At 59.4% G+C, this 19221-nt stretch overlaps 2 protein-coding genes across 2 annotated transcripts; one reads left to right on the top strand and one right to left on the bottom strand.

The window, feature by feature from the left end:
• Positions 1–1567: 1567 nt before the first annotated feature.
• On the bottom strand, positions 1568–14267 carry LOC143692310 (uncharacterized). The gene is given in 13 exon segments (XM_077172442.1): positions 1568–2516; positions 2652–2810; positions 4173–4274; positions 5486–5550; positions 5639–5723; positions 5726–5761; positions 6430–6498; positions 8204–8279; positions 8361–8463; positions 9932–10022; positions 10126–10185; positions 13576–13632; positions 14262–14267. Coding segments are annotated over 13 exon segments (918 nt in total). The 3' UTR covers positions 1568–2507.
• Positions 14268–15012: 745 nt separating this feature from the next.
• Positions 15013–17513, top strand: LOC143692344 (uncharacterized). Its single transcript, XM_077172579.1, has 4 exons — positions 15013–15518; positions 15802–15851; positions 15964–16016; positions 16161–17513. Exons 1-4 carry the CDS (start codon positions 15499–15501, stop codon positions 16764–16766), a joined length of 729 nt encoding a protein of 242 aa, XP_077028694.1. The 5' UTR covers positions 15013–15498; the 3' UTR covers positions 16767–17513.
• The last annotated feature ends 1708 nt before the right edge of the window (positions 17514–19221 follow it).

Raw genomic sequence — 19221 nt, 5'->3', positions numbered from 1 at the left:
AAATCCCAGTGCAGCAGTTTTGGGGCATCTTGGGGGTGGTTTTGGGTGATCTTGGGGTGATCTTGGGGTGATTTTGGGGTAGTTTGGGGTGGTTTTGGGGGGTTCCACACTCAGAGGGTTTGGGGGTACCCGAGCAGCCCCCCAAAAATGCCCCCAGAAGTTCCTGTGTGGTGTCAATAAATCCCCGTGCAGCAGCTTGGGGGTGACGTGTGCAGCGGTTTTGGGGGTTTTGGGGTGGATTTGGGGGATTTTGGGGTGGTTTGGGGTGGTTTTGGGGGGTCCCACACTCAGAGGGTTTGGGGGTGCCCCTGTAGCCCCCCAAAAATGCTCCCAAAAGTTCCTTTGTGGTTTCAGTAAATCCCAGTGCAGCAGTTTTGGGGATCTTGGGGTGGTTTTGGGTGATTTTGGGGTGGTTTTGGGGGTGATTTTGGGGTGATTTTGGGGTGGATTTGGGGTCGTTTTGGGGGTTCCATACTCAGAGGGTTTGGGGGTGCCCCTGTAGCCCCCCAAAAATTCCTTTATGATTTCAGTAAATCCCAGTGCAGCAGTTTGGGGGTGACGTGTTCCTCCTGGGAAAAAGGGGATTTTGGGGTGTTTTAGGGTGATTTAGGGGTGGTTTTGGGGTGGTCTTGGATGGGTTTCATGGGGTTCCACACTCAGAGGGTTTGGGGGTGCCTGAGCCGCCCCCCAAAAATGCCCCCAAAAGTTCCTTTGTGGTTTCAGTAAATCCCAGTGCAGCAGTTTGGGGGTGTCGTGGGGAGCAGTTTTGGGGTGATTTTGGGGTGGTTTTGGGGTGGTTTTGGGGTGGATTTGGGGTCGTTTTGGGGGTTCCATACTCAGAGGGTTTGGGGGTGCCCCGGTAGCCCCCCAAAAATGCTCCAAAATTTCCTTTGTGGTTTCAGTAAATCCCAGTGCAGCAGTTTGGGGGATCTTGGGGTGATTTTGGGTGATTTTGTGGTGGTTTTGGGGGTGATTTTGGGGTGGTTTTGGGGTGGTTGGGGTGATTTTGGGTGGTTTTGGGGGGTTCCATACTCAGAGGGTTTGGGGGTGCCCCTGTAGCCCCCCAAAATTTCCTTTATGATTTCAGTAAATCCCCGTGCAGCAGTTTGGGGGTGTCGTGTTCCTCCTGGGAAAAAGGGGATTTTGGGGGGTTTTGGGGTGATTTAGGGGTGGTTTTGGGGTGGTTTTTGGGGTGGTTTGGGGTGGTCTTGGAGTCGTTATGGGGTTCCATACTCAGAGGGTTTGGGGGTGCCTGAGCAGCGCCCCAAAAATGCCCCCAAAAGTTCCTTTATGGTGTCAATAAATGCCCGTGCAGCAGCTTGGGGGTGACGTGTGCAGCAGATTTGGGGGATCTTGGGGGATCTTGGGGTGATTTTGGGGTGGATTTGGGGTCGTTTTGGGGGGTTCCATACTCAGAGGGTTTGGGGGTGCCCCTCTAGCCCCCCAAAAATGCCCCCAAAATTTCCTTTGTGGTTTCAGTAAATGCCAGTGCAGCAGTTTGGGGAATCTTGGGGTGATTTTGTGGTGTTTTTGGGGGTGATTTTGGGTGATTTTGGGGTGGTTGGGGTGGATTTGGGGTCGTTTTGGGGGTTCCATACTCAGAGGGTTTGGGGGTACCCGAGCAGTCCCCCAAAAATGCCCCCAAAATTTCCTTTATGGTTTCAGTAAATCCCAGTGCAGCAGCTTGGGGGTGGCGTGTTCCTCCTGGAAATGGGGACGGTTTTGGGGTGGTTTTGAGTGATTTTGGGGGTCGTTTTGGGGGTGATTTTGGGGGTGGTTTTGGGCTGGTTTCAGGGTGGTCTTGGGGGTGTTTTTGGGGTGGTTTTGGAGATGATTTTAGGGTGATTTTGGGGTGGTTTTGGGGTGATTTTGGGCTGGTTTTGTGGTGGTTTTGGGGTGATTTTGGGGGTGATTTTGGGGTGGTTTTGGGGGTGGTTTTGTGGTGTTTTTGGGGGTGATTTTCGGGTGGTTTTGGGGGTGATTTTGGGCTGGTTTTGGGGTGGTCTTGGGGATGCTTTCGGGGTGGTTTTGGGGGTGATTTTGGGCTGGTTTTGGGGTGATTTTGGGGTGATTTCGGGGTGATTTTGTGGTGTTTTTTGGGGTGATTTTGGGGGTGATTTTGGGGTGATTTTGGGCTGGTTTTGGGCTGGTTTTGGGGGGTGATTTTTGGGGTGATTTTGGGCTGGTTTTGGGGGTGATTTTGGGGTGGTTTTGGGGTGATTTTGAGGTGATTTTGGGGGTGATTTTGGGGCGGTCTTGGGGGTGATTTTGGGCTAGTTTGGGGATGGTCTTTGGGGTGGTTTTGGGGGTGATTTTGGGGTGATTTTGGGGGTGATTTTAGGGTGATTTGGGGGTGATTTTGGGCTGGTTTTGGGGGTGATTTTGGGGGTGATTTTGGGGTGATTTTGGGCTGGTTTTGGGGGTGATTTTGGGGGTGGTTTTGGGCTGGTCTTGGGGATATTTTCAGGGTTCCCCATCAGCTCCTGGGTGCCATGAAATACTTGAGCTCACAATCCCTGTGGAGATCAGAGGAACATTGTGGAGGTTTTGGGGTGATTTAAACGCCCCGCGGGGTTTTTGGGGTGTCCCGGGAGGGGTTTTTGGGGTACCTGGAGGGGTTTTTGGGGTACCTGGAGGGGTTTTTGGGGTACCTGGGGTAGCGTTGGCCCCGTTTCCGTCGGAACTCGGCCTCGTCCACGGTCCAGACGGCGCCACGGGCGGCCTCCACCCGCACGAAGCATTTGTGCAGGCTCAGGTTGTGACGCACGGCGTTCTGGGGGGGGGGGGGGACACCCCAAAATCCCAGGGCACTTTGTGGGGTTCCCTGGGTAGGTTCAGGGTTCCCAGGCCTGGTTTTGGGGTGTCCTGGGTCTGGTTTAGGGAGTCCCGGGGTGGGTTCGGGGTCCCGGGGCTGGTTTTGAGGTTCCTGGGCCTGGTTTTGGGTGTCCTGGGTCTGTTTTTGGGGTTCCCAGGGCTGTTTTGGGGGTCCCGGGTCTGTTTCTGGGGTCCCGGGGCTGTTTTGGGGTTCCCGGGGCAGTTTTTGGGGTCCCGGGGTTGTTCTGGGGGTCCCGGCGTGGGTTCGGGGTCCCGGGGCTGATTTTGGGGGTCCCGGGGCAGTTTTCAGGGTCCTGGGTCTGTTTTTGGGGTTCCCGGGGCTGTTTTGGGGTTCTCGGGTCTGTTTTTGAGGGTCCCGGGTCAGTTTTTGGGGTCCCGGGGCTGTTTTGGGGTTCCCGGGGCAGTTCTAGGGTGTCCTGGGTCTGTTTTTGGGGTTCCCGGGGGAGTTTCAGGGTTCCTGGGGCTGGTTTTGGGGTTCCCAGGTCTGTTTTTGGGGGTTCCCGGGGTAGGTTCAGGTTCCTGGGTCTGTTTTTGGGGTGTCCTGGGCACTTTTGGGGGTCCCGGGCCTGGTTTTGGGGTGTCCGAGGCAGGTTTTGGGGTGTCCCGGGTCTGGTTTTGGGGTTCCCGGGTCAGTTTTTGGGGGTCCCGGGCTGGTTTTGGGGTTCCCGGGGCTGTTTTGGGGTTCTCAGGGTAGGCTCAGGGTTCCTGGGTCTGTTTTTGGGGTTCCTGGGTCTGTTTTTGGGGTTCCCGGGGCTGTTGTGGGGTTCCCTGGGTAGGTTCAGGGTTCCCAGGCCTGGTTTTGGGGCGTCCTGGGTCTGGTTTTGGGGTTCCCGGGGTGGGTTCGGGGTCCTGGGGCTGTTTTGGAGGTCCCGGGGCTGTTCTGGGGTGTCCCGGGTGTGTTTTTGGGGTTCCCAGGGCAGTTTTTGGGGTGTCCTGGGTCTGGTTTTGGGGTTCTCAGGGTAGGTTCAGGGTTCCTGGGTCTGGTTTTGGGGTGTCCTGGGTCTGTTTTTTGGGGTTCCCGGGGCTGGTTTTGAGGTTCCTGGGCCTGGTTTTGGGTGTCCTGGGTCTGGTTTTAGGGTTCCCGGGGCTGTTTTGGGGGTCCCGGGGCTGTTTTTGGGGTCTCCTGGGTCTGTTTTTGGGGTTCCCGCGGCTGTTTTGGGGTGTCCTGGGTCTGGTTTTGGGGTTCCCAGGGCAGTTTTTGGGGTCCCTGGTCTGTTTCTGGGGTGTCTCGGGCCGTTTTTGGGGTGTCTCGGGCAGTTTTCGGGGTGTCTCAGGCCGTTTTTTGGGGTGTCCCGGGCCGTTTTTGGGGTGTCCGGGGCAGTTTTTGGGGTCCCCACCTTCCAGGTGCGGGTGTTGTGGCGGAAGAAGCCGAACCTGCGGCTGAACCAATGGTAAATCTCCGCCAGGGGGCGCTGCCGCTGCGGCGACTCCAGGATGGCCTGGGGGGGGCGTGCGGGGACATTGGGGACATTGGGGGGACATTGAGGGGACATTGGGTGGACATTGGGGGGACATTGAGGGGACATTGAGGGGACATTGAGGGACATGGGGACATTGAGGGGACATTGAGGGGACATTGAGGGGACATTGGGGACATTGAGGGGACATTGAGGGGACATTGGGGACATGGGGGACATTGGGGGGACATTGAGGGACATTGAGGGGACATTGAGGGGACATTGGGGACATGGGGAACATTGAGGGACATGGGGACATTGGGGACATTGAGGGGACATTGAGGGGACATTGGGGACATGGGGACATTGAGGGGACATGGGGACATTGAGGGGACATGGGGACACTGAAGGACTTGGGGATATGGCGGCATTGGGGACATGGGGACATTGGGGACATTGAGGGGACATTGAGGGTTTTTGGGGGTCCCGGGGTATTTTTGGGGTTCAGGGTGTGTTTTTGGGGTCCCGGGGGTATTTTGCGGATCCGGGGGTATTTTTGGGGGTCCCGGGGCTATTTTTGGGGCTCTCGGGGGCATTTTTGGGGATCCCGGGAGCATTTTTGGGGATCCCGGGGTTATTTTTGGGGGCTCCCGGGTGTATTTTTGGGGGATCCCGGGGGTATTTTTGGGGTTCAGGGTGGGTTTTGGAGATCCCAGGGGTATTTTTGGGTTTCGGGGTGGTTTTTGGGAGTCCCGGGGGTATTTCTGGGGGTCCCAGGGGTATTTTGGGGCTCCCGGGGGTATTTTGGGATCCCGGGGGTATTTTTGTGGTTCAGGGTGGGTTTTTGGGGGTCCCGGGGCTATTTTTGGGGTCCCGGGGGTATTGTTGGGGATCCCAGGGGTATTTTGGGGCTCCCGGGGGTATTTTGGGGTTCAAGGTGGGGTTTTGGGGATCCCAGGGGTATTTTTGGGGTTCAGGGTGGGTTTCGGGGATCCCGGGCGTATTTTTGGGGATCCGGGTGTATTTTTGGGGCTCCGGGGCTATTTTGGGGCTCCCGGGGGTATTTTTGGGGGTCCCGGGGATATTTTTGGGGTCCCGGGGGTATTTTTGTGTCCCAGGGCTATTTTTGGGGATCCCGGGGTTATTTTTGGGGTTCCCGGGGTTATTTTTGGGGTTCCCGGGGTTATTTTTGGGGTTCAGGGTGTATTTTTGGGGGTTCCCGGGGTTATTTTTGGGGTTCGGGGGGCACTGACCCATCGGATGAGCGTGGCGTAGGTGTAGGGGGGCCGCGCGGTGCTCAGCCGGTAATGCTCCAGTTCTGGGGGGGGCAGGGGGGGCACTCAGACCCCAACCCCCCCCCAATCATTTCGGGGTTCACCCCCACCCCCCCAAAGCCCTCGCTCAACCTGGGCAGAGCCCCCCACGATCCCAGGGGTGCCCCGGGGGGGGCAGCAGCATCTCGGGGTCCCCCTCGGCCTCGGGACCCCAAATTTGGGGGGGGGGCCCGCCTGGCCCTTCCCAGGGAGACCCTAAAGGGGGGGGGGGGGCACAGAAATGAGAGGGGGGCAAAGATCTGGGGGGGTCCCATCCCCGTTTTTGGGGTGCTCCCCCCCGTTATTGTACTGGGGGGGGTCCCAACCCCATTTTTGGGGTGCTCCCCCTCCATTATTGTACTGGGGGGGTCCCAACCCCATTTTTGGGGTGCTCCCCTCCCTCTTATTGTGCTGGGGGGCTCCAACTCCCCCCACCCCATTTTTGGGGTGCTCCCCCCCTCTTACCGTGCTGGGGGAGTCCCAACTCCCCCCACTCCATTTTTGGGGTGCTCCTCTCCCTCTTGTTGTGCTGGGGGGACCCCAATGCCCCCCACCCCATTTTTGGGGTGCTCCCCTCCCTCTTATTGTGCTGGGGGGGCTCCAACTCCCCCCACCCCATTTTTGGGGTGCTCCCCCCCTCGTTATTGTTCTGGGGGGGTCCCAACCCCCTCACACCCCGTTTTTGGGGTGCTGCCCCCCTCTTATCGTTCTGGGGGGTCCCAACGCCCCCCACCCCATTTTTGGGGTGCTCCTCTCCCTCTTATCATGCTGGGGGGGTTTCAATGCCCCCCACCCCATTTTTGGGGTGCTCCCCCCCCTCGTTATCGTGCTGGGGGGGTTTCAACGCCCCCACTCCATTTTTGGGGTGCTCTCCCCCCCCTTACCGTGCTGGGGGGGCCCCTCCGGAGGAGCTGAGCCTGCAACAGCCCCAGGCGGTGCCGCTCACGGGCCAGCTGGGGGGGGCACAAATTTGGGGGGTCACAGATGGGTTTGGGGGGGACAGGGACAGATTGGGGGGGTCACAGATGGGTTTGGGGGGGTCACAGATGGGTTTGGGGGGGACAGGGACAGATTGGGGGGGTCACAGATGGGTTTGGGGGGACAGGCACAAATTTGGGGGTCACAGACAGATTTTGGGGGGGGCAAAACTTGGATTTTGGGGGCAAAACTTGGGGGACACGGGGTTGGAGGGGACAGGGACAGATTGGGGGGGTCACAGATGGATTTTGGGGGGACAGGGACGGGTTTGGGGGGGGTCACAGACAGATTTTGGGGGGACAGGGATGGGTTTGGGGGGGCAACACTTGGATTTTGGGGGACACGGGGTTGGGGGGGAGAGATTTGGGGTGGGGGGTCACAAATTTGGGGGGTCACGGACGGATTTTGGGGGACACTGAGGGGTCACATCGGGTTTTGGGGGACACGGGGTTGGGGGGAATCAGATTTGGGGGGGCTGGGACAGGTTTGGGGGGGTCACAGATGGATTTTGGGGGACACAGGGGGGTCATGGATATGGGGGGGGTGAAAGATTTGGGGTGTCACACACGGGTTTGGGGGGCTGGGACAGGTTTGGGGGGTCAAACCAGGGTTTTGGGGGTTCACAGATGGATTTTGGGGAACACGGGGGGTCACGGGGTTGGGGGGGGACAGGGACGGGTTTGGGGGGGTCACACACGGGTTTGGGGGGGGACAGGGACAGATTGGGGGGTCACAGATGGGTTTGGGGGGGACAGGGACAGATTGGGGGGTCACAGATGGGTTTGGGGGGACAGGACAGATTTGGGGGGTCACAGATGGGTTTGGGGGGGGACAGGGACAGATTGGGGGGGTCACAGATGGGTTTGGGGGGGGCACAGATGGGTTTGGGGGGACAGGGACAGATTGGGGGGGCAAAACTTGGATTTTGGGGGCAAAACTTGGGGGACACGGGGTTGGAGGGGACAGGACAGATTTGGGGGTCACAGATGGGTTTGGGGGGGACAGGGACAGGTTTGGGGGTCACACACGGGTTTGGGGGACAGGGACAGGTTTGGGGGGGTCAAACCAGGGTTTTGGGGGGTTCACAGATGGATTTTGGGGAACACGGGGGGGTCACGGGGTTGGGGGGGACAGGGACGGGTTTGGGGGGTCGCACACGGATTTTGGGGGTCACGGGGTCGGGGGGGGTGATGAGTTAAGGGGACACAGATTTGGGGGGTCCCAGTACTGGGGGGTGGGTACAGCTTTGGGGGAGGAGGGTTTTATTGGGGGGGGGGTCAGGATTTTGGGGGGGTTCAGGGAGGATTTTGGGGGGACTCCGGGGATGTTTTGGGGGGGCCTCGGGGGAGGATTTGGGGGGGGCTCAGGGAGGATTTTGGGGATGCTCAGGGAGGATTTTGGGGGGGCTCAGGGAGGAATTTGGGGGTGCTCAGGGGGGGTTTGGGGGGATGCTCAGGGAGGATTTTGGGGGTCTCCGGGGGGATTTTGGGGGATGCTCAGGGAGGAATTTGGAGATGCTCAGGGAGGATTCTGGGGGTGCTCAGGGAGGATTTTGGGGGATGCTCATGGAGGATTTTGGGGATGCTCAGGGAGGATTTTTGGGGGGCTCCGTGGGGAGTTTTTGGGGGTTCTCAGGGAGGATTCTGGGGGTGCTCAGGGAGGAATTTGGGGTCCCCTCACCTGCTGCTCCAGCTCCTGGATCCTCTCCAGCTGCCGCAGACACTGAGCCACCTCCCCCGGCTCACGGCGGGGCGGCCTGGGGGGTTTTTGGGGGGGTTTTTTGGGGTGTGGGGTGAATCTGAGACCCCCAAAATCCTCCCCAAAACCCCTGACTCACCTGGGGGGCTGCGCGGGGGGGGGGTCGCTGCCGGGGGGGGCAGGGGAGGGGTCTCTGTCCCGGCCGGGGGGGTCTTTGGGACCCCATTCCAGAGCGGGGAGACCTGGAGGAGTTTTGGGGTTTATTTTGGGGGGGGGGGTCCCCAATAAATGGAAGAGGAGGAGGAGGAGGAGGAGGGGGGAGGTTTTGGGGGGTTTTTGGGGAGGTTTTGGGGAGGTTTTGGGGGGTGTTGGGGGGGTTTTGGGGGGTTTTGGGGAGGTTCTGGGGGGGTTTTGGGGGGTTTGGGGAGGTTTTGGGGGGGTTTTGGGGAAGTTTTGGGGGGTTTTGGGGAGGTTTTGGGGGGGTTTTGGGGAGGTTTTGGGGAGGTTTTGGGGGGTTTTGGGGAGGTTTTGGGGAGGTTTTGGGGGGGTTTTGGGGAGGTTTTGGGGAGGTTTTCAGGAGGTTTTCAGGAGGTTTGGGGGGTTTTGGGGAGGTTTTGGGGGGGTTTTGGGGAGGTTTTGGGGAGGTTTTGGGGGGGTTTTTGGGGGGGTTTAGGGGGGTTTTGGGGAGGTTTTGGGGAGGTTTTGGGGAGGTTTTGGGGGGTTTGGGGGGGTTTTGGGGGGGTTTGGGGGGGTTTTGGGGAGGTTTTGGGGGGCTTTTGGGGAGGTTTTGGGGGGGTTTGGGGAGGTTTTGGGGGGGTTTTGGGAGGTTTTGGGGAGGTTTTGGGGGGGTTTTGGGGGGGTTTTGGGGAGGTTTTGGGGGGGTTTTGGGGAGGTTTTTGGGGAGGTTTTGGGGAGGTTTTGGGGGGGTTTTGGGGAGGTTTTGGGGGGTTTTGGGGAGGTTTTGGGGAGGTTTTGGGGGGGTTTGGGGAGGTTTTGGGGGGGGTTTTGGGGAGGTTTTGGGGAGGTTTTGGGGGGGTTTTGGGGGGGTTTTGGGGAGGTTTTGGGGGGGTTTTGGGGAGGTTTTTGGGGAGGTTTTGGGGAGGTTTTGGGGGGGTTTTGGGGAGGTTTTGGGGGGTTTTGGGGAGGTTTTGGGGAGGTTTTGGGGGGGTTTGGGGGGGTTTTGGGGGGGTTTGGGGGGGTTTTGGGGGAGGTTTTGGGGGGGTTTTGGGGAGGTTTTGGGGGGGTTTGGGGAGGTTTTGGGGGGGGGTTTTGGGGAGGTTTTGGGAGGTTTTGGGGAGGTTTTGGGGGGGTTTTGGGGGGGGTTTTGGGGAGGTTTTGGGGGGGTTTTGGGGAGGTTTTGGGGGGGTTTTGGGGGGTTTTGGAGGTGTTTTGGGGGGTTTTGGGGGGGTTTGGGGAGGTTTTGGGGGGGGTTTTGGGGAGGTTTTGGGGAGGTTTTGGGGGGTTTTGGGGTTTTGGGGAGGTTTTGGGGGGTTTTGGGGGGTTTTGGGGAGGTTTTGGGGAGGTTTTGGGGGGTTTTGGGGGGGTTTGGGGAGGTTTTGGGGATGTTTTGGGGGGTTTTTGGGGAGGTTTTGGGGAGGTTTTGGGGAGGTTTTGGGGGGCTTTTCGGGGGTTTTGGGGGGTTTTTGGGGGTTTTAGGGGGGTTTTGGGGAGGTTTTGGGGAGGTTTTGGGGAGGTTTTTGGGGGTCTCACCGTGGGCGGGGGGCAGCCGAGTTCTCATCACCAACACCCCCGGGTGCTGCACCTGCAGCAGGGGGGGGCACGAGCCCCCCTCGGGTGGCACCTGTGGGGTTTGGGGGGGCAGGAGGTGACCCCCCAATCTTGATTTATCCTCAAAAAACCCCAAAATCCCCCCAAAAAAAACCCAAAATTTGGTGTTCCCGCACCTGCGAGCCGCGGGTCAGCACCGTGGGCCGCTCCTGGGGGGGCGGGGGGGGCGCCGCTGCCTGGGGGGTTTGGGGGCGTTTTGGGGGGGTGAGAGCCCCACCCTGAGGGTCCCCCCCACACCCTGAGGGTCCCCCCCAAACCCTGAGGGTTCCCCCAAAACCCTGAGGGTCCCCCCCAAACCCTGAGGGTCCCCCCCAAACCCTGAGGGTCCCCCCCCACACCCTGAGGGTCCCCCCCAAACCCTGAGGGTCCCCCCCAAACCCTGAGGGTCCCCCCCACACCCTGAGGGTCCCCCCCAAACCCTGAGGGTTCCCCAACACCCTGAGGGTCCCCCCAAACCCTGAGGGTTCCCCAAAACCCTGAGGTCCCCCAAACCCTGAGGGTCCCCCCAAACCCCGAGGGTTCCCCAAACCCTGAGGGTTCCACCCAAACCCTGAGGGTCCCCCCAAACCCTGAGAGTCCCCCCCCAAACCATGAGGGTTCCCCCACACCCTGAGGGTTCCCCAAAACCCTGAGGGTTCCCCCAAACCCTGAGGGTCCCCCCCAAACCATGAGGGTTCCACCCAAAACCCTGAGGGTCCCCCCCAAACCCTGAGGGTCCCCCCCACACCCTGAGGGTTCCACCCAAACCCTCCCAAGCGCCGAGGGTCCCCCCAAAATTCACCCAAATTCCCCCCAAATGTGACAAACAAACGTTGTCACCGTCAGCTCCTGCGTCACCCGCTGCGGGCGGCCCAGCTCATCCCAGTTCGTCCCAGTTCGTCCCAGTTCATCCCAGTCCATCCCAGTTCATCCCAGCTCATCCCAGTTCATCCCAGTTCATCCCAGTTCACCCCAGTTCATCCCAGTTCAGCCCAGTTCATCCCAGCTCATCCCAGTTCATCCCAGTTCATCCCAGCTCATCCCAGTTCATCCCAGTTCATCCCAGTCCATCCCAGTTCAGCCCAGTTCATCCCAGCTCATCCCAGTTCATCCCAGCTCATCCCAGTTCACCCCAGTTCACCCCAGTTCATTCCAGTTCATTCCAGTTCATCCCAGTTCAGCCCAGTTCATCCCAGTCCAGCCCAGTTCATCCCAGTCCATCCCAGTTCATCCAGTTCATCCCAGTCCATCCCAGTTCATCCCAGTTCATCCCAGTCCATCCCAGTCCATCCCAGTTCATCCCAGTCCATCCCAGTCCCTCCCCCAGTAAGCAGCGAGTCATTTCAGTTTGCACCAGTTCTTTCCAGTATCCCCAGTCCCTCCCAGTGCCTCCCAGTCCTTCCCAGTCCATCCCAGTGTCTCCGGAGCCCTCCCAGTCCCACCCAGTATCAATCCTGCCCCCCCCAGTCCATCCCAGTGCCTCCCAGTCCCTTCCAGTGTGCTCCCAGTCCCTCCCAGTGCCCCCAGTATGCTCCCAGTCCTTCCCAGTCCATCTCAGTGCCTCCCAGTGTCTCCCAGTCTCTTCCATTGTGCTCCCAGTCCCTCCCAGTGTCTCCCAGTGCCTCCCAGTCCCTTCCATTGTGCTCCCAGTCCCTCCCAGTCCCTCCCAGTGTCTCCCAATGTCTCCCAGTCCCTTCCATTGTGCTCCCAGTGTCTCCCAGTGCCTCCCAGTCCATCCCAGTGGGTCTGGAGCCCTCCCAGTCCCACCCAGTATCAATCCAGTGCCTCCCAGTCCCTTCCATTGTGCTCCCAGTGCCTCCCAGTGCCTCCGAGTGTCTCCCAGTCCCTCCCATTGTGCTCCCGGTGGCTTCCAGTCCCTCCCAGTGCTCCCAGCATGCTCCCAGTCCTTCCCAGTCCCTCCCAGTGCCTCCCAGTCCCTCCCAGTCCCTCCCATTGTGCCCCCAGTGTCTCCCAGTCCCTCCCAGTGCCCCCAGTACGCTCCAGTGCCTCCCAGTCTCTTCCATTGTGCTCCCAGTCCCTCCCAGTCCCTCCCAGTGGCTCCCAGTGTCTCCCAGTCCCTTCCATTGTGCTCCCAGTCCCTCCCAGTGCATCCAGTGTCTCCCAGTCTCTCCCAGTGGCTCCCAGTGCCCCCAGCTCACGGCTCCCGGGTCCCTGCCATGGCTCTGGGCCACCCCGGGCGCTTCCAGCCCTGATTTATAGACGGGAAACCACAGCCCTGAGTCACGGCGGGGGCGGGGGGCCGGGCTGGGCCCCCCCAGGCTCCCCAAAATGCAGAGAAATGGCCCAAAAATGGCAGAGAAATGCCCCCAAAATGCAGAGAAATACCCCCAAAAATGGCAGAGAAATGCCTCAAAAAATGCAGAGAAATGCCCCAAAAAGGGCAGAGAAATGCCTTAAAATGGGCAGAAAAATGCCCCAAAAAGAGCAGAGAAATGCCCCAAAAAATGCAGGAAAATGCCCAAAAAAAGGCAGAGAAATGCCTCAAAAAGGGCAGAAAAATGCCCCAAAAAAGGGCAGAGAAATGCCTTAAAATGGGCAGAGAAATGTCTCAAATAACGCCAGAGAAATGCCCAAAAAAAGGCAGAAAAATGCCCCAAAAAGGGAGAGAAATGGCCCAACAAAGGGTAGAAAAATGCCCCAAAAAGGGCAGATAAATGCCTCAAAAAAGGGCAGAGAAATGCTTCAAAAACAGCAGAGAAATGCCTCAAAAAAGGGCAGAGAAATGCCACAAAAACAGCAGAGAAATGCCTCAAAAAAGGGCAGAGAAATGCCACAAAAACAGCAGAGAAATGCCTCAAAAAGGGCAGAAAAAAGGCCCAAAAGGGCAGAGAAATGCCCCAAAAAGGGCACAAAAATGCCCCAAAAAGGGCACAAAAATACTCCAAAAATACCCCAAAAAAGGCAGAGAAATGCCCCCAAAAGAGCAGAGAAATACCCTAAAAAAAGGCAGAGAAATACCCTAAAAAAAGGCAGAGAAATGGCCCAAAAAGGGCAGAGAAATGGCCAAAAAGGGCAGAGAAATGGCAAAAAAAAAGGCAGAGAAATGCCCTGAAATGTCTGAGATGAACACGAAGAAATGGCACAAATTGGGAGGGTAGAGACACCCCAAATTCATCAGGGCAAGATACCCCAAAAAAGCAGGAAAATTCCCCTAAAAAACCAGAGAGAAACCCCCCAAAATCGGCCAGAGATATTGGGAAATATTTTAAAAGAGATGGGAAGAAAAAGCCCAAAACAAGCAGAGAGAAATTCTTCAAAATGCCCCAAAATTGTGTGACCAAAACTGGGCAGAGACACCCCCAAAATGCAGAGAAATGGCCCCAAATGATGAGGGCAGAGAGACCCCAAATCAGCCTTAAAATCCTAAAAAATGCCCCAAAACAACCAGGTAGAAACCCCCTAAAAATGGCCATAAAAAGGAAATTCAAAATGTGGAGAAACGCCCCAAAAGAGCCGAGATTTTTGAGGCAGACAAAGGCCAAAATATCTGAAGAAAAAGTTTCCAAAAGGAGGAGAAACACCTCAAAACAGGCAGGCAAAAAACACCCTAAAAAGCAGAAATTCACCTTAAAAAGGTCAGGAAGAAACTGCCCCAGATCGAGCGCGCCAAAATGAGGAGAAACCTTAAATAAAGAGATAAAAACCACTCAAAATGCCCCAAAATTCAATAAAATTGCTGGGTGGGGATAGCCCTAAAACAGCCAGGCAGAAACCCCCTAAAAAAAGATTTTTTGTAGAATTTGGGGGGTCCCAAAAAATGCAGGAATTTGTCCCCCCCCCACCCCCTTCGTGTCCCATCCCCCACAAACGTCACCGAAAAACGCCAAAATGCCCAAAATGACGCAGTCGGAAAAAGCAGCTTCAAAACCTCCTCCAAATGGCCCCAAATCTTTTTGGGGTACCTGCAAAATTCCTAAAACCTGCTCAGGTTTTTAAACTCCCTCATTTTTTAAAAATTCCCCTCTGGCACCTCTGAATTTTGGGGAATTTTTCCAGGTTCAGGGCCTTGAGTTTCGCCCATTTTTTTCCATCCCCAAAATCAGTCGAAAGTCAAATTTTTTATGTTTTCCAGCCCCGAATTAGTCGGGTTTTAGCCCAAAAAAGGTTCTGGGACCCCTCCCAATTTTTTAGGGTGGGGTTGGGAGTTTTTTCCACCCCCAGGGACTTCCCCAGCTCAAAGGGAGCTGAAACTGAACCCAAGCAGGCAGGAAATAAGGGAGGGGGATGGGGGGCAGAGCAGGTCCCTCCCCACCCCCATCGGGACCCCCACCCCCCCAAAAAATGGCCCTTTAGACCCCAATTTGGGACCCCAAAAATGTCCCTTTAAACCCCACTTTGTCATCCCCAGGAACCCCATTTAAATGTCCCTTTAAACCCATTTTGTCCCTTTAACCCCACTTTGTCACCCCAAAAATGTCCCTTTAAACCCTACTTGGTGACCCCAAAAATGTCCCTTTAAACCCCTTTGTCCCTTTAAACCCCATTTTGAGACCCCTCAAAAATGTCCCTTTAAACCCCAATTTGTGACCCCAAAAATGTCCCTTTAAACCCCAATTTAGGACCCCCAAAATGTCCCTTTAAACCCCACTTTGGGACCCCAGGAATGTCCCTTTAAACCCCACTTTGAGACCCCCAAAATGTCCCTTTAAACCCCACTTTGGGACCCAGGAATGTCCCTTTAAACCCCACTTTGGGACCCAGGAATGTCCCTTTAAACCCCACTTTGTCCCTTTGAACCCCACTTTGTGCCCCCCCAAAATGTCCCTTTAAACCCCACTTTGGGACCCTTTAAACCCCACTTTGTCCCTTTAATCCCCACTTTGTCACCCCCACCCCGGGGGTCTCCAGGCCCCCTCCCTCACCCCCGAAATTGGGGGTGGGGGTCGCTCCCTTTCCCAGCCCCTCCCCCGGTCACCCCCAACTCTCCCCCCTCCCCACCCCTCTAAGCCCCGCCCCCTTCGTTTAAGCCCCGCCCCTCGGGGCTGGCCCCGCCCCCGCGCTGCGGCTCCAGGCCCCGCCCCTCCGCCATGGCCCGCGCTCCCGCCTCCGCCCCGGCGCCCCCCCCGTGGCCGGACTCCCGGCGTGCCCCGCGCGGGGGGGGCCCCTCCCAGCCCCCCCCCGCGTCCCGGGACCCCCCCCCAAACCCCCGGCACCCCCCCCTCAGCCCCCCATGACCCCTCGGCCGCTGGGACCCCCCTCCCGGCCCGTTTCCACCTCAGAGATCGCCGAGCCCCCCCCGGGGGTCTCCGAAGCCGCCGCTGCCCCCCCGGGGGACCCCGAGAGCCCCGCGCCCCCCGGGGGGGTGGGCGGGGGGTCCCGGCGGGTTCTGTTCGCCGATGCTCTGGGGCTGCCCCTGACCCGCTTGCGGCAATACCGGCCCTGGGACCCCCGGGGCAGGGGGGGACCCCCGGGGGGGGGCGGCGGGGGAGGGACCCCCGGAAGGGGGGAGGGGGGCACGGTGGGAGAGCCGCCCCCCCCCCGGGATCTGGATGAGGCCTGGGAAGGGCAGGTAAGAGATGGGGGGGGGGGGTGAAATCTGCATGGGGGACCCCCCCCCAAAATGGGGTCAACCCCCCCATCCCCACCCCACCCCCCCGCATGTGCCCCCCGAAATTGAGGGGGGGCTGTGGTGCATGGCTGGGATCCCCCCCCCCACCCCGACCCCTCGGGTTCCGAATGTGGGTCACAATCTGGGGGGGGGCAGATGATGCTTCCCCCCACCCCTAATTTGGGGGGCAGGGGGCGATGGGGCCTCTCCGGTGACCCCCCCACACCCGTGTCCCCCCCAAAAGGCCACAGGAGGCGGAGGACGTGCAGCCCCCACCCCCCGAGCACAGCACAGGTAAGTAACTCCCCCCCCCCTCGCCCGCCCCAAATTTGGGGGTGCAGCTCCAATTTTGGGGGATCCCCCCCCGGAGCCCGAACTTTTGAGGGTCCCTTTTCCCTCCCTACAGAGCCTGACCCTGCCCCAACGCCCCCCCCGGATGCGGAGCAGCCCCCAGCACAGGTGAGACAACACCCAAAACCTGGGGTACCCCCCTCCCTCAAGGAACGGGGTACCCCAAATTGCCCCTCCCCACCCTGAGGATGGGGGTACCCCCAAAATGGGGGTACCCCAAATTGTCCGTCCGTCCGTCCCCCCCTAATTTAGGGCACCGAGGACGAGGCGGTGGCGCGGGAGCTGGAGCAGCTCTACCTGTCCCACCTGCGCCGGCTTCGGGGGGACCCCAACGACAGCGACCCCCTCCCCAAAAACGGGGGTCCCCCCTTTCCCGACCGAGCCCCCAACACCTCCCTGGCCAACGAGATGGCGCTGCGCTATGAGGGGGGGGCGGGCGGGGGTCGCTGCAGCCCCCCGGTGCTGCTGGGGAGGGGGGGGGCCGCTGGAGGGGGCGCTGGTGGTGCCGGCGAGGCCCCCCCGGGGCAGGGGGAGCAGTTTGGGGGGGGCCCTAAGGGGGTGCGGGGTGGTTTTGGCTCTGGCCGTGCTGGTGCCGGTGGCCTGGGGGGGGGGACGGGGGGGGTCCCACGGCTGCGGTGGCTTTGGGGATTTACCTGGCGCTGGCCTGGCTCACGTGAGATTGGGGAAGGGGTGGAGGGACACCCCGATTGTCAGCACCCCAAAATTGGCACCTCCCGAAAAGTCACAGCCACCCACCCACCCCCCCCACATTTCACCTCTGGAAACGTGGGACATCCCCTCAATCAATCGGGGGGAGGGCGATGGAAGGGAACCCCTAAATGGAAGGGAGCCCTATAATGGAGGGGCACCCCCAAATGGAAGGGAACCCCCCCAAATGGAGGGCACCCCCAAATGGAAGGGCACCCTAAAATGGAAGGGCACCCCAAAATGAAACGGCACCCTAAAATGGAAGGGAACCCCCAGAAATGGAAGGGAACACCCCAAATGGAAGGGAGCCCCTAAATGGAGGGGCACCCCCCAATTGGAAGGGAGCCCCTAAATGGAGAGGCACCCCCATATGGAAGGGCACCCCTAAATGGAGGGGCACCCTAAAATGGAAGGGAACCCCCACAAATGGAACACCCCAAATGGAGGGGCACCCCCAAATGGAAGGGAACTCCCAAATGGAAGGGCACCCCTAAATGGAAGGGCACCCCAAAATGGAGTGGAACCCCCAAATGAAGGGGAACCCCCAAATGGAGACGCACCCCCCAAATGGAAGGGAACCCCCACAAATGGAACACCCAAATGGAGGAACAGCCCCCAAAATGGAAGGGAACCCTAAAATAGAAGGACACCCCCGAAATGGAGGGGCACCCCCAAATGAAAGGGCACCCCCAGATGGAAGGGCACCCCAAAATGGAGGGGGCACCCCCGAAATGGAGGGCACCCCTCAAAATGGAAGGGCACCCCCAAACTGCCCCACCCACAGCAGGGTGGGGGCACTGTCACTTTGTGGGACCCCCTTCCCCCCCCCCCGAATCATGTGCACCCCACCCGGGTTTTGGGGCGCCCCTGTGTACATACAGCCATGGAACGATGGTGTCCCGAGTTCTTGTCGTGGGGGGGGGGGGGATTTTTGGGGTGGGGGGTGTAATTTTGGGGTGGGGGGGGTAGGGGAGGGGTCTCTGTCTCTGTTTAGGGGGGTTGGGGCCGGGTCCCCCCCCCCTCTGGTGTCGCTGTCGCTGCCGTTTCCTGCCCTCGGGGAAGGTCCCAGCAAAGGTCACGAGGGGGCCCTGGGTGACAAACGGTCCCCCCGGGGATGGCGCAGGCTCACCTGGGGCTGTCGTGACATGGGAGCCATGTCGCGATAGAAGGGTCGGTGACAGCCTGGGGGGGTCCTGAGTGTCCTGGGAGCAGCTGGGGAGGGGGTCCTGAGTGTCCTGGGGTGGGGGTCTTGAGCCCCCCTGAAGAACTGGGGGGTCCTGAGTGTCCTGGGGTGGGGCTCCTGAGCCCCCCTAAAGAACTGGAGGGTCCTGAGTGTCCTGGGAGCAGCTGAGGGGGGGTCTTGAGTCCCCCCTTGAAGAACTGAGGGGTCCTGAGTGTCCTGGGAGTAGTTGGGGTGGGGGTCTTGAACCCCCCTGAAGAACTGGGAGGGGTCCTGAATATCTTGGGAGCAGCTGGGGTGGGGCTCCTGAGCCCCCCTAAAGAACTGGGGGGTCCTGAGTGTCCTGGGAGCAGCTGGGGAGGGGGTCCTGAGTGTCCTAGGGTGGGGGTCTTGAGCTCCCCTAAAGAACTGGAGGGTCTTGAGTGTCCTGGGAGCAGCTGGGGAGGGGGTCTTGAAGAATTTGGGGGGTTCTGAGTCCACTGGAAGCAGCTGAGGGGGGGGTTTTGAAGAATTTGGGGGAGTCCTGAATGTCCTGGGAGCAGCTGGGGAAGGGGTCTTGAAAAATTGGGGGGTCCTGAATGTCCTGGGAACAGCTTGGGGGGGTCCTGATCCCCTAGGATGAAGTGGGGAGTGGTCCTAAGGCCCCTTGGAGGCATTTGGGGGGTCCCGAGTGTCCTGGAAGCAGCTGGGGAAGGGGTCTTGAAGAACTTGTGGGGTTCTGAGTGTCCTGGGAGCAGCTTGGGGGGGTCGTGAACCCCTTAGGATGAAGTGGGGAGTGGTCCTAAGGCTCCTTGGAAGCACCTGGGGGGATCCCGAGTGTCCTGGAAGCAGCTGGGGAGGGGGTCTTGAAAAATTGGGGGGTTCTGAGTGTCCTGGGAGCAGCTGGGGGGGTCCTGATCCCCTAGGATGAAGTGGGGGGTGGTCCTAAGGCTCCTTGGAAGCACTTGGGGGGATCCCGAGGGTCCTGGGAGCAGCTGGGGAGGTCCTGATCCCCTAGGATGAAGTGGGGAGTGGTCCTAAGGCTCCTTGGAGGCATTTGGGGGGATCCCGAGTGTCCTGGGAGCAGCTGTGGGGGTCCTGAGCCTCCTGGAGGTGGCCAGTGTGGCTGGTGCTCCTGTCCCTCCTGTCCCCTCAGGTGTGGGGGGATGACACAGCCATTCTCAAGTCACTATCGAGGGGGCTCCCAGTCCCTTTGCGCTCCCTGTGGGGGAGATGTTGTCCCCTATGGTGTCCTCCTCCCCTCAGGGTGTGTCCCAGCCCCTCTGGACTCATTGTGCCGCTGTCCTGTCATGTCCGGATGTTCTGCTCCTCCTGCAGTCCCTCAGTCCTTTGGGTGACATCGTGTGGGGGTCCCAGCCCCTCAGTGGGGGGACCCCCGCCAGCACCCACAGGCCCTCAGCCCCTCAGGTAATGGCGGACGGAGGG

Source organism: Agelaius phoeniceus, chromosome 38, assembly GCF_051311805.1.
Source record: "Agelaius phoeniceus isolate bAgePho1 chromosome 38, bAgePho1.hap1, whole genome shotgun sequence".
NCBI classification, from domain to species: Eukaryota; Metazoa; Chordata; class Aves; order Passeriformes; family Icteridae; genus Agelaius; species Agelaius phoeniceus.
The sequence above is the reverse complement of the archived record's forward strand: the minus strand, read 5'-3'. Positions and strand labels throughout refer to the sequence as shown.